Raw genomic sequence first — 27,480 nt, 5'->3', positions numbered from 1 at the left:
AATGTGGGTGCGGATGATGCGGTCATCTACCGGCTGCAGCCCACTTGCTCTCATCTAGATGGAAAAGTGGCACTGTGAGAATCATGTTTTGTTTTGTTCCAGTGCCTTTAATACCATCCAACCACTTCTACTGAGTGAGAAAGCTGCTCAGGATGGGTGTCGGCGCGTGTACGGTGTCTCGGATCGCTGTCTATCGGTGTCGCTGACTATCTGTTGGATAGGCCCCGGTTTGTGCAGCTGGGGAGCTCCCTCTCTGACATGGTGGTTAGTAACACAGGAGCACCACTGGGGACTGTCCTGTCTCCATTTCTGTTCACTCTGTGCACCTCAGACTTCCAGTACAAGTCAAATGCAGAAGATCTCTGATGAGTGGTGGGGTGTATAAGAGAAGGGCAGGAGTCAAAGTACAGGAAACTGGTGGATAACTTTTTGGAGTGGTGCAGCGGGAATCATCTGCTCCTACAGCCCAAAGTATACTTCACTTTTTAGAAAAAGTAGAGTACGCTTGTACTTAGTTGTTCCACAAGGTGGAAACAGTGACCCAGGGCCTTTGATTCTCAAGGTAGTCGAAGAAAAAATGTAAGGGACGGAAACACATTTGTATAATTCTAGCCTTACATTGTATAAGGGTTTGTATATGGGTTCTAATCATGGCAAGAGATTGCCCGAGTATTGTTCTACATGTTGTTCTGATACTTCTTTGATGTCGTCCTTCATACCAGAAGACCTGCTTTACTGCTCTGTACTGACTCTTGTAGGTCAGGAGGGGTAGTGCAAGTTGTCGTAATGCGCACACATTGAATGCCTGTGTACACGTACATGTCAAATGGAGTATACATTTTGAAAGGCTGTGTGTACAAATGTGTATATACTAAAAATTTTTTAAAAAATTAAATAAATAATAATAAAAAGTATACCACAGGCGTCAACATAAACAAGACCAAGGAAATGGTGGTGGATTTTGGATGGAGGGGAACTGTGACCAAGCGCATAAACATCATGGGTGAGGAGGTTGGAATTGTGGAGCACTACAAGTACTTGGGTGTCCACATGAACAACAGACTGGACTGACGGACCAAGAGCGTACAAGAAGGGGATGAGCAGTTTTCTGAGGAAGCTCAGATCTTTCAATGTATGCGCCAAGAAGCTGGAGATCTACCAGTCTGTGGTCACGAGCACCATCTACTATGCCATGGTCCACTGGGGGGAGCAGCATCAGTGTCAGGGATTCCAGCAGGACAAATAAACTCATTCGCAAGGCTGATAACTATCATCGGACAAAACCTGGAGACGTCTGAGTCAGTGAGGAGAAGGAGGTCACTGAACAAACTGGATTTTTTTTTTTTTTTTTTTACAGAGAAGTTTTTGTTTCCTATTAAAAACATTCAGTGATGGAAATCATTTATTGATATAAATCATTTAAATGGTTGATAAGGAAAAAAAAATAAATAAAAATAAATAAATAAATAAATAAAAAAAGGATGCCTGGTAAAAACATAAATACAGAAACCTGTCTCCTCCCCCAACTGCCCAACTCCACTCTAATGAAACTTCAACTCACGAAGATGGCTTAATTTCTAACATAAATGATTAAACACAGACCTAGCCCACACAAACAGGGGTCATTTTGAGAACTGAAATGTTTTGGCCACACTCTTTTTTTTTTTAAATCCAGTTCTCTGTATACAAAGAACGACAAAAGTGATAATCATCATGCTAGGCATGCACACTAGGTGTCTGACCCATGACCTTCACAGTTTTTCCATCATTTTGGTTTATTTTGACAACAAGAGTATAAAACCTGCTTTCTTGCACACGCCCCAGCGTCGCTTATACACTATACAAAGCAGTTAAACATGCAATTAAAATGCTAAATATGTACATCACCACAATTTCCATCATATTGGATTTGCTGATTTTCAAAAAGCTATGTTTTCCCCTCGTGTTCTCATACTCATACATTATTCATCATTCAGTCATCTTCAGTATCCACTTTATCCTGGTCAGGGTAATGGAGCTGGGCAGGAGGCAGGAATATAACTCGGACGTTACCCCAGTCCACCACTGGGGTACCAAGCATTCACACACACTTATTTAAACCTAAGGGCAACTCGGTATAGCCAATCCACCTACCAGCATGTTTGTAAGAAGTGGGTGGAAACTGACGAACCCAAAGGAACCCCAGCAGGGCATGGAAAGCGCATACAAAACTCCACACGGACAGCAGTTTGAGCTGAGGATCGAACTGAGGAGCCTGGAACTGTGATGAGGCAATGCTCCACACTGCACCGCCATGACAACCAACATTAAATATGAACGGGATTTTAAACGCATTCTCGTCAGCACGATTATGCACGGATGTGCTCAGACCTCATTTCTCCTCTGCAATGAGTCAGTTAGATAGGAAAACAGTGTGGAACATCAGCCTGACATAATGAGGAAACGGGGTGGGCGTGGCTTGGGACAAGCGCAGCAGGTTCTCATTCAACCAGCTGCAACACCGCGCAATACTATATCCAGATGTTTTTTTAATGAACAGCTCATACTCCACTAAGCATTAGCAGCAACATAAACACACTGTATGTAGTAATCGTGACAGAAGTCGATGATTACTGTATATTTTTATTAATCTGTTGAGGACACTGTATCCTGTGGAGTAGTTCCTGTCTGAAGTCCAGTCAGAATTAAGGATGTACACAAATCCTGCTTTTTTTTTGGAAACAATATCAATAGCTCAGAGAGTACCAGATGGCAGACATCAAATAATTACAGTAATCAAGCGAAGTCTCCGTGAGCCTCTGACGCTACATTATATGAAACATTGCAGGTGTGATGTGGAGGAACACAACACGATTTGTCTTCACCATCATCCTCATCCGGCGTGTAAAACGTGTCAGTGAATCGGATCAGAACGCTCCCAGCTGCAGTGTGAGACAGTGAGACTAGTACAAATATAGAGATGTACTTCATCAGTCACTCGACACAAAACTGTAGGACGTTCCATATCTTTAACAAGACACATTTCCGTCCCCTGCCAATGTCTAAGCACTGTGTAAAATCTAGTGGCACACATATGAAATCAGACAGTATTAGATCTGTACACCCCGAGTCACGTTGTGAGTCTTACACCTGATCAACAGATGCGAGGTATAAACATGACCCACGAGATTAGTGATGGTTCGAGGCTGTTACTAACTGTAAAGAAACCTGTGCTCTCACAAGCTCATCTCTGACAAATGATGCGTGTAAGCTTTAATTACGGTTTATTGATTCTGGGGATGACATGATTTCCTGTCCTGACAGCATCCTTTACATGTGCAGTGTGTTTTAAAATGAGGAAACCGTCACCAGCCTACTGGCCAGGTGCAGAATGAAGTGATGATGGAGGGATGAGGGAGCAGGTGGGCCTGGGGTCCAGCTGCAGAGTTCAGGCAGAAACATCACGATGCTTCAATAAAATGTAGTAACCTGTGTGTGTGTGTGTGTGTGTGTGTGTGTGTGAGAGAGAGTGTGTATAGGAGGAACAGCATGGAAGCACAAAGGCCAGAGTGTCAGAGATCTCTCTCTCTCTCACACACACACACACACACACACACACACACACACACACACACACACAGAGAGGGGCAGGCAGCACATCACTGCTCACACGGCTGCAGGCGAGCTGTGATGATCAGTGCGCGCGCGCGCACACACACACACACACACACACACACACACACACACACACACACACCTAGAGCTGTGAGCGGAACAGGGTGGAAGTTCCATCACTTTAGTTAGTTTGGTTAGTAAGCCAGACAGAGGTGTGTGTGTGTGTGTGTGCACGGTCCGGTTCTCGGCCCCTCTCAGTCTCGGTGTTATTTCCGAGCACGCGCCTGTTTACCTTGCGTTTCCTGGTTTCGGCCGAGCCGCTCCACACAAAGCACTGGTAAATGACGCGCAGGTTCTGCTTCCAGTTCTCCACTTTAAAGCCGTTCACGTGGGAGCAGCCGGCCGGACCCATGGCCGTGTAATCACATCCGAAACACGGCGTATATTCAGGGACGGGACCCGCGCTCCGCCGAGCAAAACGGCCAGAAATGGATTACTATCCACCGATTGTTCCGTTTTGGCAGGAGGCTACACAGGCAGCAGCCGCGGCTCCGCTCAACATGCGTGTCTTACACATACGGCACTTTTCCGCCGGATATAACCCTTACTCCTGAAATATCTCCCGCATCCGCGCGCCGAGTCCGCAGTGTGATATTAATCCCGGGACACTTTAATGTTGTATTTTCCAACTCGGATGTTTTAATGGACGGCAATGGAATTCAAGTGAACACCGTGGGCGACGCAAACCTCACAGCGCCGCCGCCTGATTGGCTGATGGCTCATCCTGTAAGCCTTCTATTGGTTGGTGGTTATGCCAGTTGTGTTCCAAGCACCGCCTCTACTCAGAAGGCTGCAAGCTGATTGGCCACTCGGACCGCTCTTCAATGCACGAAGGTGTTCTTTTTTTTTCCGTGCCGGAAGTTTGTGTAAAGCGGTAGGACGACTATGTGTCCGTCATTGTTCAAGCTCCTCCCTCCCGCAACGACACAAAAGTGTTTTTAATATCACACGTATATCAAGCGCAGTCAGGTGTACAGGATAAAACTTTCATTTCATGTTTACACAAATAAAGCCGAGGTTGTAATGTTTCTTGACAATTATACTTGTTATTTTTGTTGTTGACGTCACCGTAATAACCACGTCATTTCCGACAAGACATAACATTGTAGTAAATTCTGACTTATTTTGAATAAATAAATTTGACTATAATAAATTATAGTCAAAATGTACTGAAATGACTCTTGATTGGACTAATTAGAATAAAGCTGCAGCTGTTGTGCGGAACTTGTAGGTGCACACACACATTTCAGGACAACTGGAATAAAGTTGGTTTGAAGTTGGATGTTCGATATTCGCGGATATGCGGAAATTAAGGGACCGTCTCTAAAGTTACATACAAGTCACAAAACCAACTGGAAAGTGTTCATATAGGTGTCAGGTACGACGCACACCTTTTAGATATTTGATATTTATTAAAATGAGCATTAAATCACATTTAAATTAGACATGTATTTCACTGCAGAATGGGCCCATACACAAAATATACCATAATTTAAAGCTCAATAGCATTTGATGAAGGGAATGACTTACAGTCACAAAACCAACTGGAAAGTGTTCATCTAGGTGTCAGGTATGACGCACACCTCTTAGATTTTGATATTTAACCCTGCAATGCATGAACCAAAAAAACCTTCATGAACGCATAAAGGGGCTCAAAATGACCCGTACTGGATTGAATGGTCTCTTCAAAAAAAACAGATGTCCTCTTAATAAAATTATTGTGTATATATATATATATATATATATATATATATATATATATATATATATATATATATATACATACAGTATCTGCAATGGAACATACATACAGTATACATATATATATACAGTATCTCACAAAAGTGAGTACACCCCTCATATTTTTGTAAATAATTGATTATATCTTTTCATGTGACAACTCTGAAGAAATGACACTTTGCTACAATGTAAAGTAGTGAGTGTACAGCTTGTGTAACAGTGTAAATTTTCTGTCCCACACAGCCATTAATGTCTAAACCGCTGGCAATAAAAGTGAGTACACCCCTAAGTGAAAATGTCCAAATTGGACCCAAAGTGTCAATCCTCTTGGGCATGGAATTCACCAGAGCTTCACAGGTTGCCACTGGAGTCCTCTTCCACTCCTCCATGACCACATCACGGAGCTGGTGGATGTTAGAGACCTTGTGCTCCTCCACCTTCCGTTTGAGGATGCCCCACAGATGCTCAATAGGGTTTAGGTCTGGAGACATGCTTGGCCAGTCCATCACCTTCACCCTCAGCTTCTGTAGCATGGCAGTGGTCGTCTTGGAGGTGTGTTTGGGGTCGTTATCATGTACATTGTAGGAAAGTGTCATTTCTTCAGTGTTGTCACATGAAAAGATAATCAAATATTTACAAAAATGTGAGGGGTGTATTCACTTTTGTGAGATACTGTATGTATGTGTGTGTGTGTGTGTGTGTGTATATATATATATATATATATATATATATATATATATATATATATATATATATATATATAAAATTTCATTAATAGAACATCTGTTTCTTTTGAAGAAACCATTCAATCCAGTACGGGTCATTTTGAGTCCCTTTATGCGTTCGTGAAGGTTTTTTTTTTTTTGGTTCATGCATTGCAGGGTTAAATATCAAAAATCTAAAAGGTGTGCATCATACCTGACACCTACATGAACACTTTACAGTGGGATTTGTGACTGTACATCATTCCCTTCAAATGCTATTGAGCTTTAAATTATGGTATATTTTGTGTATGAGCCCATTCTAATAAAATACATGGCAATATTTATATATGATTTAATAGCTTATTTGAATAAATATTAGAAATCTAAAAGGTGTGTGTTATAGCTGACACCTAGATAAACACTTTACCGTTGGCTTCATGTTTGTATGCCATTCCCTTCAAATGCCATTGATCTTTAAATTGTGATATATTTTGTGTATGAGCCCATTCTGTGGTGAAATACATGGCAATATTTAAATGTGATTTAATAGCTCATTTTAATAAATTTTTAATATTGAGCTTTAAATTATGGTATATTTTGTGTATGAGCCCATGCAGTAATACAGTACATGGCAATATTTACATATGATTTAATAGTTTATTTTGTTATATATCAAAAATAAGAGGTGTGCATTATAGCTTACACCTAGATGAACACTTTACAGTTGGTTATGTTTCTGTAAGTCATTCCCTTCAAATGCTATTGAAGTTAGAAACGTATTTAACAATGTTGTATTTAACTTTAGAGACGGTCCCTTAATTTCCGCATGTCTGCGAATATCAAACATCCAACTTCAAACCAACTTTATTCCAGTTTCAGGACATACCACTGCTGCATCTATCTATTCATTTATATACTATACTTTAGTGTTATGTCACCAATGTCCTGGGTAAAAAGCACACAGAGCACTTCACTCTCTTGAGCACACAGAGTGGGAAGCATAGCAAGACTGCTTTATTGCAATAGGCTATATTAGTATTCCGTTAGGTTAACATACCAGGGAACTGCACGCGCACGCACACACACACACCCATCCACCAGAGTGAATGCTTTACCCTTCAGCCCTACAGAACATATTTCAGATATCCTATACCACACATATAGCTTTTCCTCACCCTTACCCATGATACAGCTGGTGCAAAAAGTAATAATAGGAAGAATTTTTACATTGAAAAAAATAAGCAAAATGTTTTTCAGTAAATACATTAAAATGTGTATTAAAATGAAAACACATATACAGACAAGCTTCTTGAACAAAGAAGTCCAGTCATTTTATTGTTACGGTCATGAATGCAGCTGTGGTTTTGCACTTCAACATTGATAAATAAAAACACTGACAAAACAGGATTGGTGTTTCTGGGAGCGCTGTGAAAGAAACAAAAAAAAAGACTAATTATAATTGCAGACATTTTATGTTTTCCTCTGATATAGTCCAAACTCAATAGGCTGATATTCTTCTTGATGACGGTTCTTCAGCATTACAGGAGTCGAGGAAGGCTCACTGCATTGGCCTCAGGAATAGGATGATGTCTTGCTGCCAACATCGTCTTCTTGTGTTCCCATACTCTGAAGGGCCAGAAAACAAAAGGGCTTTTAATCCGAGCAGAAATATTAAATACTGGTTGTTTTCTGGACTGATTAGTGAAAACAAGTAGTATTTCCATGCCAGGGTAACAGACTAACATGGAATCACCAGGTGTCAAGAATTCTATAGGAATCTGTGTACCTTTTGTACAAACTGTGGATTGACGGTGATCTCCTGATCCATGGCCTTTAGTTTCTCATCTAATTCTATACACTTCAGCATCTGGGAGAGATGAGCAGATATAAAAATTATGAAAGAAAGATCAACATAACCTAAAAGCTGACTGAGTCAGTGTGCATCAACACACAGTAATTTTTAAGTGGTTTAATTTAACATATGAGCATGAGCATTAAGAATCTCTGACAGATTTAAGAGACAGAGAACAACAAAAACTCAACGAGAACAGTGTCAATGGGGAAGCCCCCCATCAACAAGTCTAATTTGTATGCCAGAAATGCCCTTAAAATATACTTCAAACACAAAGGAAGCCATTTAAGAACATCTATTTTAGATATTTGACCTTGGATGGAAAAATTTCCAAAATCTAATCAGGTCATCTGCTGTTTACAATGAAAATTCCATATAAATCCTACAAACATTCAACCACTTGTTCTGACAACCTGAAAACATTCGCTCAGTGGCACAGGCATAAAAACCAATCAGTGTCTTGGCATTGTTGCACTAGAACCTAATAACTGATGAAAAACATGGATATCTACTATGAGAGCGGTAGAGTAACATACATGTCAAATAATTTAGAACCACTTCCAATTTTACAAAGTACATTTCTTTAATCTGGACCAATCAGCACCCTTTGATTAAAAGATAATTATTATGAAGCAAGAGAAATGTCTTAATAATTTTGCTCGGGTGCAGTTGATACAGCCTCGTGCTCATTTTAAACCATAATTTCTAACACAAATTAGCCTCCATGTGTGTACCATTGCCCTGTTTCCTCTCCAGCCTGACAGAAGACTGTTCAAAAGCTTTGCGATATTATTACAAACCTCTTGGTCAATTTTGTGGAGCATTGCAGGGTTGTTGTATTTTTCGGGGTTGTCATGAAAACAGACCATGCCATCTTTCTGGTTAATGCTGGCATAAATCTCTCCATCTTCAATCTGTGAGGACGAGGAGGAGAAGGAGGAGAGGAACAGTTCAGAAGAGAACACACAATCCACTTTTCAACAATGTGAATATAATTTCATACGCTGCACGAACATTTCATCTCCCACATCTTCTCAATTAACAGGTGTATTCCTGCCTAAAATACTTTTTTTTTTCATATTTTAAAATTATTGCTGTATTCTGAAAAGTACAACAGGAGGACATAATCAAAAAAGTGCCAAACAAATGCAATCACAAGCCAAGAGAAAAAATTTCTATGGTAATGTACAGTGTTTGGGGAATACAGCGTACACTAATAAGCGGTGCCTCTTCTCAACTTCTGAGCACGTAGGGTTGCGGAGGCACTCTTCAGAGTTATCTCCCAAGTCGGGATCCCAAAAAACTTCCTGGCGGATCAGGACAATTCTTTCATGGCATGTGATTTTTTCAAACCGTACGAATCATTGGCGGTCGATGGACTGGTCGCACATTTTAATGAAACCCTGAAAAATATTATCTGTTAGTTCAAAACGACGTGTGGAATTTGGATAGGTGGATTGATCCCCTGTTATTTGTAGTATGAGAAATCCCACAAGCCTCCATAGGGTTCTCCCCATAAGAATTACAGTATGGGTGCAAGCTCTGTGGCATCTTAGACGTCACTAAGGAAAATTGGGAGGAGGGATCTTCAAAAAATTCAGCATGTCCTGGACCTGAAAGAAAAACTCCACATCCTGAGTCACCCAAGGCAGGAGAATAAGCGTCAGGCTCAAGAAGGACAGTTTTGACTGTATGATGAGTACTCGGCTACAGGAATTTGACACAACGTAATTAATTTACTATTCACACCAACCTCCAAATTACTTGTAAAGTGGCCCTTTGAGGACACATGGCGAGTCAGAGAAGTCGACTATCAGGTCAGGGAAACAGATAAGAGGCAATTAAATTCAAAGATACAACCTCAATCTCCAAAAGCCCTGCAAAGAGGCAGTTCCTGTGGCTCTAGAGGGAGGAGCTAGGACTTAAGGTAAACTTAAGGTAAAGGACTTAAGGTGTAGCCCAATTCACTCCAGTGCCCTGTGGAGAACACTTCTCACCGTCCTAGAGAGCACAAGTTGCCAGGTCACAAGGTGAATTTTCCAATGTGTTTCTGCCTCTGCCCAGTTGCACAGACGTCATAAAATACCACATCAAGACTCTTCCAGGCGTGGTTGCATGCAGCCACCCCTACTAGTTAAATGAACACAAAAAAATGTGGTTTGGAAGGAACTCAAGACTATGCTCGACATGATCCCACAGTGTTTGGAGCAACCCCATGGTCTTGGTGCTGACGGGTCAGTCCATTTTTGTGTTGACTTTAGAAAAGTCAATGCAGTATCAAAATGTGACTCATTGCTCTACATTGATGCTTTGATCAGTTAGGTGCAACCTCCATTTATTCAACACTGGATTTAACCAAGAGGTATTGGCAGATTCCCTTGACTCCAATATACTGAGAAAGAAATGGCCTCTTCCCACTCTGTTTGGGTTACACCAATTTGTTACCTTTCCGTATGGTTTGGGTGGAGCCGCAGTGACGGTTCAATGTCTCATGGACAGAATACTCCACCTGCACAGCACATGTGCTGCTGTATATTTAGATCACAGTAATTAGAGTAATGATTGGCAGCAGCATTTACAACATCTGAGAGCTGTCCTGAGATCCATGAGACAGGCAAGGACTCACAGCAAACAGGCAAGGACTCACAGCAAACTGGGTGGGTGGACGTACAGTATCTGGGCCTCCACTTTGCCCATGGGCAGATGTGTTGCCAAATTGAAAAGACCGCAATGATTGTACCTGCCCAATACCCAAGACCTAAAAGAGTGTGATGCAGTTCTTGGGGCTGACTATCTCTTACTGTAGGTCTGTACCTAATTTTTTTGGACATCACCAGCCCAATGACTGACCTCACCAAAAAGGGAGCGCCAGATCCGGTCCAGTAGACAAAGCAGAGAGAATAGACATTTTGTGTGGGGGGCCTGCTAACTCCTCTCTCCCGTCAGAAGGGCGGAAGCCAGTTTATTCCAGGTGGTGGAGGAGAAGGACTGAAAAGCTGAAAGATGAGGTGGTGGGGGTATGTGTCAGTATGCGCATGGTAAAGCATTGGCTGCTTACAGAGAGGAGACGGGAATGATTCTATTCTGTGAATACAATATACGGCATTGGGGAACGCAGCGTACAGCAATATACGGCATTGGGGAACGCAGCGTACAGCAATATACGGCGTTGGGGAACGCAGCGTACAGCAATATACGGCGTTGGGGAACGCGGTGTACAGCAATATACGCCATTGGGGAACGCAGCGTACAGCAATATACGGCGTTGGGGAATGCAGCGTACGGCAATATACAGCGTGGGGAATGCATCATACGATGTTGCAGAGTAGTTAGCTACAAGTAGTGATGCTAGTAACTACAGTGACCTCCAAAAGTATTGGAACAGCAAGGTCATTATGCAGCAAAACAATATGGAATGCCCTGAAAAAAGAGAAACCACTGGTGTACTAACAGCCAGACAAGGAAAACAACAGCAGTTGATGACAAACATTGTGAGAGCTGTGAAGAAAAAGAAAAAACTCAGTAACATCACCAACAACCTCCACATGGCAGGAGAATCCACCATTCGAAGTTTTCAAGAGCAGAAATATAGAGCCCATACCTGAAGATGCAAACCACTCATCTGATTCAGTAAGAATCAGAAAGACAGGTTGAAATTCACAAAGAAATACAGAGAGGAACCACAAAAGTTCTGGAACCAAGATTAACCTCCACCGAAGTGATGGAAAGGCCAAAGTGTGGAGAAAGAAAGGATCTGCTCATGATTCAAAAGATACAAGCTCATCTGAGAAACATGGTGGAGGTGGTGTCATGGATTGGGTTTGCATGAGTGCTTCTGGAACATTCTCACTAATCTTTATTGATGATGTAACTCATGATAGTAGCTGAATTAATTCAGAAGTCTACAGAAACTTCTGTCTGCCAGTTTACAGAGAAATGCAGCCAATCTAATTGGGAGGAACTTCATCATGCAGCAAGACAATGATCCAAAACACACTGCCAACTCAACTAAGGACTGGAAAAACTGAAAGGTTTAAGACTGGCCAAGTCAATCCCCAGACCTTAAGGGTCTGAAAGGAGGAACCCCTAAAACAAACGACAACTAAAAGAAGCTGTGGTACAAGCCTGTATAAGCAACACAAAAGAAGAATGCAACAGTTTGGTGATGTCAGTGGGTCGCAGGCTTGATGCAGTTATTGCAAGCAAGGGATATGCAACCAAATATTAAGTGTTATTTACGTTAATCTGTTAATCCAATACTTTTTTCAACTAAAAATTGTGTGGTCTGCCACCTAAGGTGCCATGTTGTAAGTTGTTTAACACATCTAGATGTAAATGTCAGGTAATGAAAGCTGAAATTCTGATCTATTGTTTCATGTTCATCTTTTGATTTCAAGGATTTCATGTCTTCTGCGTATAGCAAAAGAAGAAGAATTGGCCTTGCTGTTCCAATACTTTCCGAGGGGACTGTACATATGTTAATAGTGTGGCAGTAGCTGAGCTCTTTTCAAAATAATATAGAGTAACATTATACTTCGTTTTTCTTTGTACAGACTATAGGTATCCATCAGGATCAGAGTTCGCAGCTCAGCTATACATATATATCCATACACATATACACACACACACATACATACACATAATATATATATATATATATATATATATATATATACATATATATATATATATATATATATATATATATATATATATATATATATATACACATACACACACACATATACATTATATATACATTATATATACATTATATATATATATATATATATATATATATATATATATATATATATATATATATATATATATATACATATACACACACACATATACATACATACATACATACATATATCACACACACACACACACACACACACACACTGTCTGAATGGAGTGTTTATGAGTGTCTTATGCTACACCTACACAGGATGAATTCTAGTGATGACAACAAAACTATCAAACAGCCCTGACCCGATTTATCAGTGTTCATGAGTGTGCAAGGTTCACATGGCAACAGACAAACAAATACACCAAGGATATCTGACTAAAATTTGTAAATGTCCAGTTATATAAATATCTGGATAAGCGATGGCATGACTGAATGGCGACAGCATTTACCAGTTTATCCTGAGTGATTATTTCATGGCTATAAATAAGACAATTAAGTTGTACCGTTTCGCACTGGTGCTTCACCTAACAATTAACTCGTGCCCCAGACTCTGAGGGGTGCATGTTACTGTTTTTAATCCCACTTAAACTTGATCCCACAAGTGTTCTGAACATTTCCACTTGCTCTCGAAGTCTTCATTATTGTTTGAATGGAAATTTAATCATGAATATCTTGTAGCTTCCCCATGTTAGCATCGTCCTGACCTATTAGTATTAGCTCTGTCACTCTGAATAAGGGTGTCTACCAAATGATGTAAAAGTAGATCTAAATCTCTTTATTTATATAATTTTTGGCCTTTTCATTCAGATATTGTGATTTTGCTGGGAATACCAGCAGCAGTGCTTGTTAAGTAAACACAAGTTGTATATATGATGATGGCGGTGGTGTTGCTGACTCACCATGTGCAGGACGTATTTCTCAGCCTCCTGAGGCCCTGAGAGCTGAACTCGACTTGCCATGTCTTGTAAAGACAACGTCAGGAACGTCTGCATCACAGGGAAAGGCAGTGTGTCCAAATCAAACCATCAAGCTAAACGTTTACATTTATTTAAATCCCTTTCCCCATTGAACTCTTAATAAACTGTGACACTGTGCTGTAGCAGACCTTGGTTAGCCTCTGGATGTTCTTCTTGTACAATGAGGAGAGGCACTGCTTGACCAGACCCATATTATTGTCACGTGTGAAGGTTTCGCTGTGCTTGTTGACGAGGCTGCGCAGCTCTGCTGGGTTGTTGGTAGAGTACACTTGTGCCAACTCATGGTAAGCATTACTGAGGGGCTACAAAAAAACAAACAAACAAACAAAAAACCCAAACCATATTACAGTACAAATTAGGGTTTGTTAAACATTCCCAAATCCCTAGATAAAAAAGTGAAGAGAGAGGGGAAAAAAAAAAGGAGGTGGGTTTGGATAATAAAATTACAACAGAACAAATCACAGAATTCAAAGGTGGTTTCTTTTCTCAAACTGTGTGCTTCTGCCATACCAGCTTCAATGGCTATTTCATGGTGAATACATTTATTTATCAGACATAAATAAAACAAAATTACAGAAAGCAGCAATAACCGTGCCCTCGCACCCTGGTGCACGTTGGTGCTGCTCTGCCACGGGAAAGCCATTCCATTTTTTAGCACTTATTTGTTGTTAGGAGTGTATCACGATGTAAAACGTGTAATTTGCTGTTGGCAGCAGGTGGAGCTATGACTATAACTAAACATAGGCACACAGATGTATTCAGGACTGTTATCAAACGTGATATTTGAGGCAGATTGGATATTGTATGTTTGAGTTATAACTTCCTGTTTCATGGCGAAACATTGAACTTTGTCAGACTGCCAGTCTGCCATGCCGTGCAGTGAAAACTCAAAAGCTTCACAACTTAGCATCAACAAGGCCTTCAGATTACATTAACCGTATATGATATAGAGATCTGGAGATAAAAATAGGCAGAATGCCCCATAACCCCATTAACTGTAAGTCTCTGAGAATCCCATATTTCCAGGTAGTGTCCTATGCTTTTTCCAAGTCAAAGTAAACTGCTACCACATGTTCTTTTTTAATAAAGACCATCACGGACGTACGACTCAAATCTGATAAGGTGGTCTAGAGTACTCCCTCTTCTAAAACCACATTGAGTCACTTATCTGGTGGTCAGATTCCAACTTCCAGACAAATTGTTTGTTACCATCCTCTCCATGGTTTTACACATGGACTTGTCCAAGCAATTGGATGGTAGTGGTTGGAGTCAATGTGTTTCTTGCCAGGTTTGGGTATAGGTATGATTGTTGCTTCTTACCAGGAGGGTAGGATATTACCTGACTTCCAAACATCATTAAAATTTTCCAGGAGGATGGATAGGGTGCTTTGAGGCAAGTGAATTAATAATGGACTTTGTCTGGTCCAACTGCAGTATCATGACAGTTCCTTAAGGAATTAAGGTGTTTTTTTTTTTTTCCAGTTTCATTTTTATTGAACATTTCTGTTGTACATTTCTGCTGAACAATTAAGATGTTTTACTTGTAGTCAGCCTTCCTTGCTTTCCATTCTCCGGATCACATTCCATATTTACTTTGTTGATGTGTTTGTTGTCAGACTTGATACAAACTTTTTCCAGCTCTGTTTCTTTGCCTCATTTATATAGATTCGTGCCTGTGCTCGGCAGAGTTTTACTTCAGTAAGGTTTTGGCTGTTTATTGAACCTTCTTGCTGCTTTTTTCCATGCCTCAAAGAGGATTTTAGATTTGTCATCAAACCATGGATTTAGCCTTTTTAATTGTTTTGTTGATATCTTTGGAACAGTCTCATTAGCTTTTGTAGTCAGGGTGTTGGTGAACCATTTTACCACTCGTTGAATCTCTCATGGCAAAGTGTTTTAAATGCATACCAATTTGCTTTGTTGAGTTTCCATTTTTGAGGTCTTTGTTATGTGTCTAATTCTGTTGAGGTTATAATCAGGGGGAAATGATCACTTCCACCCAGATCATCCAAGACATGCTTCATAGTTTAGAGTCACAGACAGTTAAGACAATGGCAGAGAGGGTTCCATGACCCGGATGCAGATAGGTATTTGAACCGTCATTTAACAAACATAAGTCTTTTACACTGAGGTGTAAAACAATGAGGTTTTTTTTTTGTTTGTTTTTTTAAATCCTATTTCCCTAGTATAGTATCAAGATGTTTTCATCCCCACAATGGGCTGTGGCTGTTGAAGTCACCCATGAGAATATGTGGCAATGGTAACTGTCCCACAAGTTTAAACCAATTCTTGGTATGTTACAGCAAAATTAGGAGGTATGTAAATAGAACACAGGGTAACAGTTCTGTGCAATGTAAGTAATTGCTTGTAGGTTGGTATCCATTGCAATTTGATTGTGGATAACATCATCTCTTACTAACATGAATGCACCACCAGAGGGGCGTTGAATACTTGGACCATACGTATTTAAAAAAGTGAACAGTTTCAGGGGCACAATTTGTGGTAAGGTGGGTCTCCTATAAGGCAAACAGCCAGAGAATTAATAGCCGCAGTTAAACGTTGTAGTTCTGCGAAATTGGCTTTAAGATGACAATAGTTCCACAGTATTATATGTTTACCCAGTTTCAGGTGGGTAGAACCTTGTTCTTAAATTTTGGAGATGGGCTACAGCTACGTGAGTACATGTCCTCTGTCATTTCAGTATCTTTTGGGGTCAATCTTCTTGTTTTTACTTTCTTGACTTATTTTTACGTTTTGTGAGGTTGATTTCTTATGACTCTTACTTGACTGGTTTTTGTCAGATAATGGATTTTCACTCTGATTTACCTGGATCTGAGGCAGCGTTGTCCGAATTTGATTATTTGTGGTCTTGCTTTTGATTGGATTTGCAGATTTGGTATCTTCAACAATCTGTGGTTTGTCACTTATCCACGTCAATTCTATCTGGACCTCAATAGCTCGTAGGTCAGGTTTTACAACAGCTACAAAGGTTATTCCCTAGGTTATAGGTATGGAAACCTTCAACTAGTATTCGGGCCGCCATATAGCTCACTTTCTTGGTACATTTCATCTTTTGGATTTCTTTCTCTTTGAGCCAAAAAGGGAAGGCTTTTGATGTGGCTGGGTGGCTCCCTGTACAGTTGCTGCATTTTAACGGTATTTTACAGTCTTCTCCATGCCATTCTTCTGCACAGTTACAGCAGATAGCTTTATTTTTGCAGTTAGCAGATCCGTGTCCGAACTTCTGGCAGTTGAAACATCTAAGGGGTTAGATATGTACGTATCGACAGGGACACTTAAATATCCTATTTGAATTTTTCCGGATGCTTTTTCCAGACTGTTGAAGGTTAGGATGCAAGGTCCTGTTTTAATAATGCGGTCTTCCTTCTTAACTGCTTTATTATTATTTAGAGATGGGTGATGGAAAGTGTTCATAGCCACACTGGCTAGCATTACTGCAGTAGATTTTCAGCTTGGACTTTTTTTTTTTTTTTTTTTTAAACATTCTACCGAGATCTGGCCAGACCTCAGCTTCTTGACATTCTTTACTGTCCCTGCTATTCCTGAAATACCTTTCTGTATAGTGAATAGGGACAGCTTAGAAAGTGGCATATCAGGGAGTAAGGACTCCAGGAGGCTAAATCTCTGCCAGTTATCACTTTTGGAAAAAATACTGTAACCATGTCCTACATCACAGTCCAAATCTTGATCCAACAATCTTTTTTTCTGGTTTTAATTTTTGCCATATTGTATGCGGTTTCGTTTCATCATCCCTACTCTTCACCCACCTTGGAGCCCAACAAGGGGACGCACAGGACTTCCGGCGTGGACTTCCACCAGTTATGCGTCAACGATATAGGTATGATATACCTGAGCAAGCACGTCATGGATCTGCACTACTCAATTAGCCCTCAGCCAACACCTTCTGGAAATCTGCAGGTTGTTCTACACTACTATAAAATTCCCAGGGCAAGATTTGACTAGCTGGTTGGTTGGAGCCCTTCCAACTTCCCGTCTAAGTAACATACGAGCCAAAGTATTGTGTTGGAGCTGGGACACCCACAGCGTCTCATTCCTCAAATATCAGGACCTCTTTTTCCACTGACACGGGTCGCAACTCATGGCCTAACAAGCTGCGCCATTGCTAGGGCCCTATTCTGCCCAGGATCCCTACAGGGGTGTGCCCATAGCATAAAACAGTCTTGGTACTGAGTAGACTTGGATAGATATGAGCTGCCTACTTTACCCCTAACAGCTATAGGAAGGGTCCACTGAGACGCTGCCTTGCCTAGTTGATAAGGGGTGCATAAAGAGTAGGTGTGACTGCACCACTTCATAATCAGGACAGTGCTAAAGAACAGCTTGTAGCTTTAGATCGGCTAGTGACAGCTAAATCATAAATTTCTTCTTTTCTCATAATTTCATGTCCTTTTCTTTTACAGGACATGAAGAAAGCCTTTATTTGTCACATGTACATTACAGTACAGTGAAATCCCTTCCTTGCATGTCCCAGTCTGTTAGGAAGTTGGGGTCAAAGCACAGGGTCAGTCATGACATGGCGCCCACCGAGCAAAGAGGGTTTTGGGGCTGCTCAAGAGCCCAACAATGGCAGTTTTGCGATGCTGTGGCTTGAACCTGATGAGTAACACACAGCCTTAACCACTGCCCCATAAACATTTTACTTAATTAGTTACAAAACTATGCTTTCACTAGGAAAATGAGTGTCTGTGAAACTGTATTCAGGCCAAGTACAATGACACATGTAGGTTAGTCAGCTTAGCATTCGTAATTAAATCATTTGTTACAAACAATGGTCCTCATTTATTAAGCTGGATTTGAACAGATTTATTCATAAATCGTTTATATGAGCATTTTATTTGAAATTTGGATTCCAAGAAAATTCTGTCAATTCAGAAAAAACGTTTGTATCCTACTCGTGCGCCTGAGTGTGTGCAAATTTGTGCATAAGAAGACAGCACTTAGTAGAAGCCCTTATCCAGAGCGGGCGGCAGAAGAGTTGGTCTGTCTGCACAGTAGGGCTGCAACAACTAATCGTTAGTAGTTCGAAGTAACTTCCATGTCTGCCTTTCAGCCTTTATTCTCAGTCGTGCGGTCAATGCACTTGAACTTTTATGTTTTAATTTTGTGGACGTCGCTAAATGCAAATGAGCTGTGTCAGGAAAACACTTTGCACTTTACGGGTGATCGACATACGCATGAAAGTGTGAAAAAAATCAGCATTTCCGACCAATCTCACCCGTACACACAACTTTGCTAAAAGACTGATAAATGAGGCCCATTGTCTGAAAGTGAACACTTCAGATTCATAAAGCAGGAGGGATCATAACCCACACAGCCACCTTATAAAAATATATTTCAACCATAACGTTATACATTTCAATGCCGAATTATAGATCAGTAAGTAATTCAGTAATAGAGGAGGGGAAAATATAGCCAATCCAGAGTAAAATGAATTGCTTCATGTACATTAAATCCCATCCGAATAAGGCTTATGAAATCACTGCTAACACCGGGAAGAGTAACAGTAACAAACATCCATGCTTCAGTTTACAGCCTCACCTTAATGAACCTGCCCACGATCTGTGATGTGTATTTGGGAAGCTGTTGCACCTTGCCATGGAGGATGAGAGAGACAAGAATGTACTTCTTATAAGCCTCGAGCATGATGTGACTGACTGCCATAGCTGGAGTGGTTATAGCCTAAAGGAAAAAGAAGAGTAAGGCTTTTTTTTTTTGGAGACCAATTTGTGTTTACATTTTGACATTTGAATGTACCCTATAAGATGACGTAAAATCTCAGTTTAATCAATACTAACCGACTACAGCAAGAGAGAGTGAAAGACATTTGAATTCAACTAGTGTTTGGACTTAAGGGTGAGAGCAAAACAGTATGAGATCTGACTGTCCTTTTCCGTCATGCGCATAATATACAATGAGCTACAATCTTTGAAAAAAGAGAAAAGCCCTGGCTCAGTACCTGCTCAAAGAAATACAGTGCTCGTTCAAAGTTCTTCAGACCCGTGTAGATCATGCCACCATAATAGTAGTAACACAGAAAGTGCTTTGCGTCATACGCGCCGTTCTCTTTGCAGATGTCCATCATGTCCAGCTCCAGGAAAGGAACTACCGGCTTGAAGCATTTTGCTAGCAGGCATAGCTGGTGAGATGCAAAATTGCCACCGTCAGTTCCTTTTTGAAATCGGCAGACTTATTAAGCTTTGTCTGGCATTTACATATTGAATGGCGCTATTCTGTCATGCATCTTTCTCAGTACAGTTTGGACCCACCTGACACAGATCTGCATGCACTGAGGTAAGCTGGTTCGTGTTCATCTGCATTTTGTCTATTGCTTGCTTGAGTATACCTATCCCACGTAACGGCTGTGAAAGCAAAGAAAATCCATCAGTGCTATATTTTAACAGCCTTGTTTAGGCCAGGAAAGTGTTGTGTTCGTCTTATGCCACAGCAATTTCCCAACAATTACAATTTTTTATTAACTAACGGACAACACGTTATACATTTTATCCGTTTATAATTATAGTTTATTTGTTAGCCCCAGGGGCGTGTTGAAAACCTTTACCTGTTTCCGTTCCACGAGAGCATTAGTCAGCTGATGGCAGAGTCCAGCAACTGACAAACAGACAGGAAAACAAAAGGGAAGGGAGGTAAATACTGATAAATACTGAATACTTGCAGTGTGCTTTGTTTAGAGCACTTTTTAGGGCACATAGTCAAGTGAAATGAATACTAGATATGGCAGAGTTTATTTCTGGAGAGCAAAATGAATGTATCGAACAAAATCCAAGACAAACTGGCTTCATTACTGGGGGGAAAAAATAAAAACCGCACGCTCGCCCATGATCTCACAGAAAGCATGCAGGCTGCACAGGAGTGTAAACTCACAAGTATCTGTTGCGTATCGAATGTGTTCTCCGTTGCAAGTACTGATGAAGAGCTGGACTTGAGAGAACAATGTCTCAAAGTCAGGGATGTTGGGCATGGAAAACTTCACAAATCTAGAATTACAAAAGCACAATATAAACATCAGCTGGATACAGCATACATAAACTAACTAACGCCAAAGAAGTACCAGCCATACTATAAAGACTTGGCAAGGAGTTTTAGTAATGATCGTTTATTTGCTTGTTTGAGTTTTAATCATGTCAATAGTAGCTACATACATTATAACGATTGTGGACCCCTGACCATTGCACCCATATGTGATTCTTCCCTAAACTGTGTAGAATGTCCTCATTTGCTGTAGCATTACAATTTCCCTTCACTGAAACTAAGAGGAACAAACCTGTTCCTGCATGCCGATGTGCACAAAGCGAGCTCCATGAAGACGTGCAGCGTGAAGTGTTAATGTTGGAAGAACTCAAGCGTCCTGCAAGGTGCTCTGACCCTATACTGAACACCTTTGGGATGATCTGGAACTGGAGCCTCCTCACCCAACATCAGTGCCTGACCTCATCCTCATTAACGCTCTTGTAGCCAGGTGAACACAAATCCCCACAGCCACGAACCAGAATCGAGTGGAAAACCTTCCCAGAAGAGTGCAGCACATTACAACGGCAAAAGGCAGACTAAATCTCTAATGAGATTCTCAATAAGCACATATGGGTGTGATGGTCAGGTGTCTACATACTTTTGACCGTATAGTGAACGCCTGGGGGGAAAAAAACAGTGTTCAGAAGATCAAAAATTATTGCTGTACGGTTCAAAAACAGTAGCAGCTAAAATGTTGACCTAAAGGTGAGTAGTAGGGCTGGGTAAAAAAAAAATTATAGATTCTTCAATTTTAATCAATCTTCAATTTAACGAAACGATATCTATTCAGAATGGATTCTTAATGCGCGTGCTTTACTTGAGAGGATGTGAATATTATCTGTAGTTCAGCTCTCGTCCTGAACATGTCGCCATCTTTCATGTTTGGAATGTTGAAAACGGTTTTATTTCTTAAACATGTTTTAAGTTGTTAAAGAATTTCACTATTGCACATTTACTATTTTTTTTACAGTAATGTGTATTGTGCTGTTTGTGCTTACCTTGTGTTCACTGTACACACATATTTATGATTTCTTGTTACAATGTTTGTTACTCAAAGTAAAAAGTAATTAAAGATAATTGTGTGGGCCCTATTGTTAAAGTAAATGTGTATTTCAGTAATATAGCCAAGTAGGAGGACTTTACCAGTTACCAGCATTTACATTAAAACATGGATTTCATGTCTGAAATTTTGATTGGTCAAAATGTTTCTTTTAAAGTGGGTATGGAGATGATTCCTTATCATTGTGACATGAGGACATACCACGCCAAAAGACCTTCAGTGCATTATTTTTACATTGCTTTATCTCTCAGGGGAAAACAATAAGCTCGACACTGATTTTGCTTCAGATGTGGATGTGATTCCCTGTTGCATTGTACTTCACTTTTATCAGTCGTCCAATCACAGTTTCCAATCCCGCCCCAAAGCACCATTTTCCAGCAGGTGCTGCCGTCCACAGAAAGAAAGCACTTTATAGTTCCTTACAGTCTCATGTTTCTTCATTCCTACTGCAGAAACCTTAATCAATGTTTTGTTAAACTGGAAAACAAGTGTTAAAATGAACTTCGGTGATGAACGCTGCTCCTACTCCTCGCTGAAATTGAATCACTCCATGGGTCCTGGTGTGAGCTGGAAGTATTATTCTTCATATTAACACTTTTACCATGAAAGTATCTTCCTTCATATGGACCACAACGCGTCCTGAAATTTAGCTCTGATGTAGTCACACTCACACGCCAACTGCGGCTTAGGGCTGTGAATGCATTCCAGCGTAGCACGACTGCAACACAACGATTAATATGAAACGCAACGCACCTGGGAATTACATTCACACCTGACGCTAAATCAGCGATTAGCAAAACCCTGAAAACTGTTGTTCTCTGAAGAGGGAAACAGTTTTGAGAGTGGCGTCGTCACGCGGTCCTCATGTCACAAATTAATGCAGTACCATGTCTGTGCACGGCCTTGCGCGATTCCTCTGCAATGCGATCGCTTTTCTATCTAATGAAATGTCTGAGAGTGATGTGCAGACTCACAGTACAGCTAGCACGCCGAGCGAATGCTCCTGGATGTCCAGAGCTCCTAACACAGTGTCCAGGTGGGAGAGGTTCTTGGCAAGCAGCTCTCCGCTTTTATTGATCAGCTCACACAGCTGAGTCATCTGGCCTAAAGCAGACAACACACACACACACACACACACACACACACACACACACACACTTTACATCTCTATGAGAGGTTTACTGCTCTAAATAAAAAGAAAAGCCTTCAGAGAAAATCCTTCAGTCAAGTGACATTTTTCAAATCCTGCTTCTACTGTGACAAAGAAACCTACAAAACATCGTAAAACATCTGCTTTGGTCTTAAAAGGTAAGTCACTGAATTGATGCAAGCATATGGCACGTTGTGGATTCTGACTGCTTCACTGGAAGGTTTCAGTCATTTGTGTTTTGTAACGTTTAAAGTTCACCTAAAAATGACAATTCTGTCATCGGTTACTCGTCCTCGTGTCGTTCGAAACCCATAATTTTCCTTAATCTACAGAACACAAATGAAGACTTTTTGTTAATGAAACCTGGGAGATTTCTGTCCCTCCATTTTCCATGTAACCAAAACTTTCAATCGACGAAAAGTTCATCAAGCATTGTAAAAGTAATCCGCGTTACTCCAGTGGTTTAATCCCAGTTTTATCCAGCGATACAAGTCCTCCTCTATGTCGAAATATGCAGGTGTCTTTGTTACAAAGATTGTTCTCTGCGACTCGGTTTGCGTACAGCGTCCCTCTTCCTCCGTGACTCGGTTTGCGTACAGCGTCCCTCTTCCTCCGTGACTCGGTTTGCGTACAGCGTCCCTCTTCCTCCGTGACTCGGTTTGCGTACAGCGTCCCTCTTCCTCCGTGACTCGGTTTGCGTACAGCGGCCCTCTTCCTCCGTGACTCGGTTTGCGTACAGCGGCCCTCTTCCTCCGTGACTCGGTTTGCGTACAGCGGCCCTCTTCCTCCGTGACTCGGTTTGCGTACAGCGGCCCTCATCCTCCGTGACTCGGTTTGCGTACAGCGGCCCTCTTCCTCCGTGACTCGGTTTGCGTACAGCGGCCCTCTTCCTCCGTGACTCGGTTTGCGTACAGCGGCCCTCATCCTCCGTGACTCGGTTTGCGTACAGCGGCCCTCTTCCTCCGTGACTCGGTTTGCGTACAGCGGCCCTCTTCCTCCGTGACTCGGTTTGCGTACAGCGTCCCTCTTCCTCCGTGACTCGGTTTGCGTACAGCGTCCCTCTTCCTCCGTGACTCGGTTTGCGTACTGCGTCCCTCTTCCTCCGTGACTCGGTTTGCGTACAGCGGCCCTCTTCCTCCGTGACTCGGTTTGCGTACAGCGGCCCTCTTCCTCCGTGACTCGGTTTGCGTACAGCGGCCCTCTTCCTCCGTGACTCGGTTTGCGTACAGCGGCCCTCTTCCTCCGTGACTCGGTTTGCGTACAGCGGCCCTCTTCCTCCGTGACTCGGTTTGCGTACAGCGGCCCTCTTCCTCCGTGACTCGGTTTGCGTACAGCGGCCCTCTTCCTCCGTGACTCGGTTTGCGTACAGCGTCCCTCTTCCTCCGTGACTCGGTTTGCGTACAGCGTCCTTCTTCCTCCGTGACTCGGTTTGCGTACAGCGTCCCTCTTCCTCCGTGACTCGGTTTGCGTACAGCGTCCCTCTTCCTCCGTGATTTGGTTTGCGTACAGCGTCCCTCTTCCTCCGTGACTCGGTTTGCGTACAGCGTCCCTCTTCCTCCGTGATTTGGTTTGCGTACAGCGTCCCTCTTCCTCCGTGACTCGGTTTGCGTACAGCGTCTGCTGTAAACAATGCAGCGCTTCTGGGTCCCGTTGAATCTCGAGAAGGGACTCTTTTTTTTGCGTGCACAAAGCATTCTAACCGTTTCAGAAAAGTGGGATTAACCCACTGGAGTCGCACGGATTACTTTTACGATGGCTTGATTAACTTTTCAGAGATTGAAAGTTTTGGTTACATGGACTGTAAATGGAGGGACAGAAATCTCCCAGGTTTCGTTAAAATGTCTCCACTTGTGTTTTCAAAAGATGAGCGAAAGTCTCACAGGTTTGGAATGACACGAGGGCCAGTGACCAATGACAGAACCGTAAAATTCGGGTGAAATATCCCTTTAATGTTCACTAGACACTGTGTGGAGAAAGACTGTACTTCTGGAGACAGAGGCTCTCTGCCACTGCGGCTCGCTTCAGTGCATGTGGCTGTTGTTGCTCTTTAAGATGTCTTTATAAGGAATGAAAAAGATGAAGTGCGTCCCTTGACCCATGCTACACGAGTTTTACAGACATCACTGGATTGTTGACATCATTTCTGATCATCTCCTCCCACAGACACAGTGTGTTGGCTTTTATTGTCTACAGAACTGGGAGCAGGTCCTGGGTTAGTGCTGCATTACACCCAACCAGCCGGAGACTCCACAGCATTTTCAGCTCCTCAGTAAACTGAACTAAAGCCTGAGGATGTTTTTCAGTCCCTAGAGTCAGTGTGCTTCTGAGGGCTCCACACCTTTCTACACAAAACACTGCAACCCTGCTGAACTGAACAGAGTTTACATCATTTCCAGTCATCTACTGTGTGTCAGTGAGGAACACGCCGACGTGCGTGTGTGTCAGTGAGGAACACGCCGACGTGCGTGTGTGTCAGTGAGGAACACGCCGACGTGCGTGTGTGTGTCAGTGAGGAACACGACGACGTGCGTGTGTGTGTCAGTGAGGAACACTATGACGTGTGTGTCAGTGAGGAACACTATGACGTGTGTGTGTCAGTGAGGAACACTATGACGTGTGTCAGTGAGGAACAATATGGCGTGTGTGTGTGTCAGTGAGGAACACTATGACGTGTGTGTGTGTGTCAGTGAGGAACACTATGACTGTGTGTGGGTGTCAGTGTGGAACACTATGACTGTGTGTGGGTGTGTGTGTCAGTGAGGAACATGATGACTTGTCTGTCTCAGGTTATTCGTTAGCTGCGCTGTGGCTAATGGTGCTTAGCTCACTCTCTCACTTCGCGACATTTATTAAGCTAGTGCTGTTGAGTATCAGTGATGAAACCGGACCTTTCTGGACTTAACTCCCCCATTTGACACAGTAATGATTTCACTTTCTTTAGCGCGAACAAACTCACAAATATGCTAGCTAAAGTTGTCAACTAATACTCCCAGCTTTTCATAGCTAGCATGTTACCTAAATAGACTTGCTGTGTTTTCCACACCCGTATTCCTCAGACCAGCAGGTCCCGCTTCCGCTCATGGGATTGGATAAAAGGTCACGAGGGAACTGCCGCGGACCAATCAGCAGCTCCACAACGCTAAAGCATAAGAGGCGTGTTTGTCGGAATACCGGTGGTGAACGATTAACGCGGTCTAACTAAGTACCTTGCTAACCTTGGTTGTTTCGGTATCTTTATTAGCTGTATCCGTACCTTGAGCAGATAACTGCCGCACATTGTTCACGAATTGCTCCAGCGCTGAAGCCATGGTTCCTACAGGTTTGCGAAGAGGCCGCTCTCACCGGTTTTCATTCAGGTGTCAGAAATAAGTGCTAGCTAAACAGGAAGAATCAGAGCGGGTCTGTAGCCTCGGCCGCCACCAACAGAAACTAAACTCTCGCGATAATGTCTATGACTGGAATAAAGTTGATGTGACGTTGGACGTTTGATATTCGCGGAAATTAAGGGACCGTCTCTAAAGTTACATACGACATTGTTATACACGATTCTAACTTCAATAGCATTTGAAGGGAATGACTTACAGTCACATAACAACTGTAAAGTGTTCATCTAGGTGTCAGGTACGATGCATACATCTTAGATTTTTGATATTTATCAAAATAAGCTATTAAATCATATATAAATATTGCCATATATTTCACTACAGAATGGGCTCATACACAAAATATGCCATTATTTAAAGTTCAGTAGCATTTGAAGGAAATGATGTACAGTCACACAACCAACTGTAAAGTGTTCATCTAGGTGCCAGACACGACACACACCTTTTAGATTTGTGATATTTAACCCTACAACGCATGAACCAAAGAAACCTTCACACCTGAGACCTTGTAACACTAACAAGTCACATGACACCGGGGAGGGAAAATGGCTAATTGGGCCCAATTTAGACATTTTCACTTAGGGGTGTACTCACTTTTGTTGCCAGCGGTTTAGACATTAATGGCTGTGTGTTGAGTTATTTTGAAGGGACAGCAAATTTACACTGTTACACAAGCTGTACACTCACTACTTTACATTGTAGCAAAGTGTCATTTCTTCACTGTTGTCACATGAAAAGATATAATCAAATATTTACAAAAATATGAGGGGTGTACTCACTTTTGTGAAATACAGTGTATATATATATATATATATATATATATATATATATATATATATATATATATATATATACACACACACATACATACATATGTATGTATATTACATATATATATATATATATATATATATATATATATATATATATATATATATATATAAATGCTATTCATACACACATACACACGTGTATATTATATATATAAAAATTATTTCATTAATAGGACACCTATTTTTTTAAGAAAACCATTCAATCCAGTACGGGTCATTTTGACCCCCTTTATGCATTCGTGAAGGTTTTTTTGGTTCATGCATTGTAGGGTTAAATATCAAAAATCTAAAAGGTGTGCGTCATACCTGACACCTAGATGAACACTTTCCAGTTGGTTTTGTGACTGTAAGTCATTCCCT

At 41.5% G+C, this 27,480-nt stretch overlaps 2 protein-coding genes across 2 annotated transcripts in view; both read right to left on the bottom strand.

The window, feature by feature from the left end:
- Nucleotides 1-4,386, bottom strand: part of usp22 (ubiquitin specific peptidase 22) — a 43,286-nt gene extending 38,900 nt beyond the window's left edge. The window contains exon 1 of the mRNA XM_017483787.3: nt 3,887-4,386. Within this exon, the coding sequence (XP_017339276.1) occupies nt 3,887-4,006 (120 nt within the window). The 5' untranslated portion in view covers nt 4,007-4,386. The remainder of the gene's footprint in view (nt 1-3,886) is intronic.
- A 3,018-nt stretch (nt 4,387-7,404) lies between these two features.
- On the bottom strand, nt 7,405-26,367 carry cops3 (COP9 signalosome subunit 3). Its single transcript, XM_017483791.3, has 12 exons — nt 26,158-26,367; nt 22,729-22,858; nt 20,548-20,660; nt 20,225-20,274; nt 19,932-20,024; nt 19,622-19,801; nt 19,204-19,344; nt 13,752-13,925; nt 13,546-13,632; nt 8,751-8,864; nt 7,885-7,965; nt 7,405-7,724 (listed from the first exon to the last, which is right to left on the bottom strand). Exons 1-12 carry the CDS (start codon nt 26,210-26,212, stop codon nt 7,671-7,673), a joined length of 1,272 nt encoding a protein of 423 aa, XP_017339280.1. The 5' UTR covers nt 26,213-26,367; the 3' UTR covers nt 7,405-7,670.
- Between the last annotated feature and the right edge of the window lie 1,113 nt (nt 26,368-27,480).

Source organism: Ictalurus punctatus, chromosome 13, assembly GCF_001660625.3.
Source record: "Ictalurus punctatus breed USDA103 chromosome 13, Coco_2.0, whole genome shotgun sequence".
Lineage (NCBI taxonomy): Eukaryota > Metazoa > Chordata > Actinopteri > Siluriformes > Ictaluridae > Ictalurus > Ictalurus punctatus.
The sequence above is the reverse complement of the archived record's forward strand: the minus strand, read 5'-3'. Positions and strand labels throughout refer to the sequence as shown.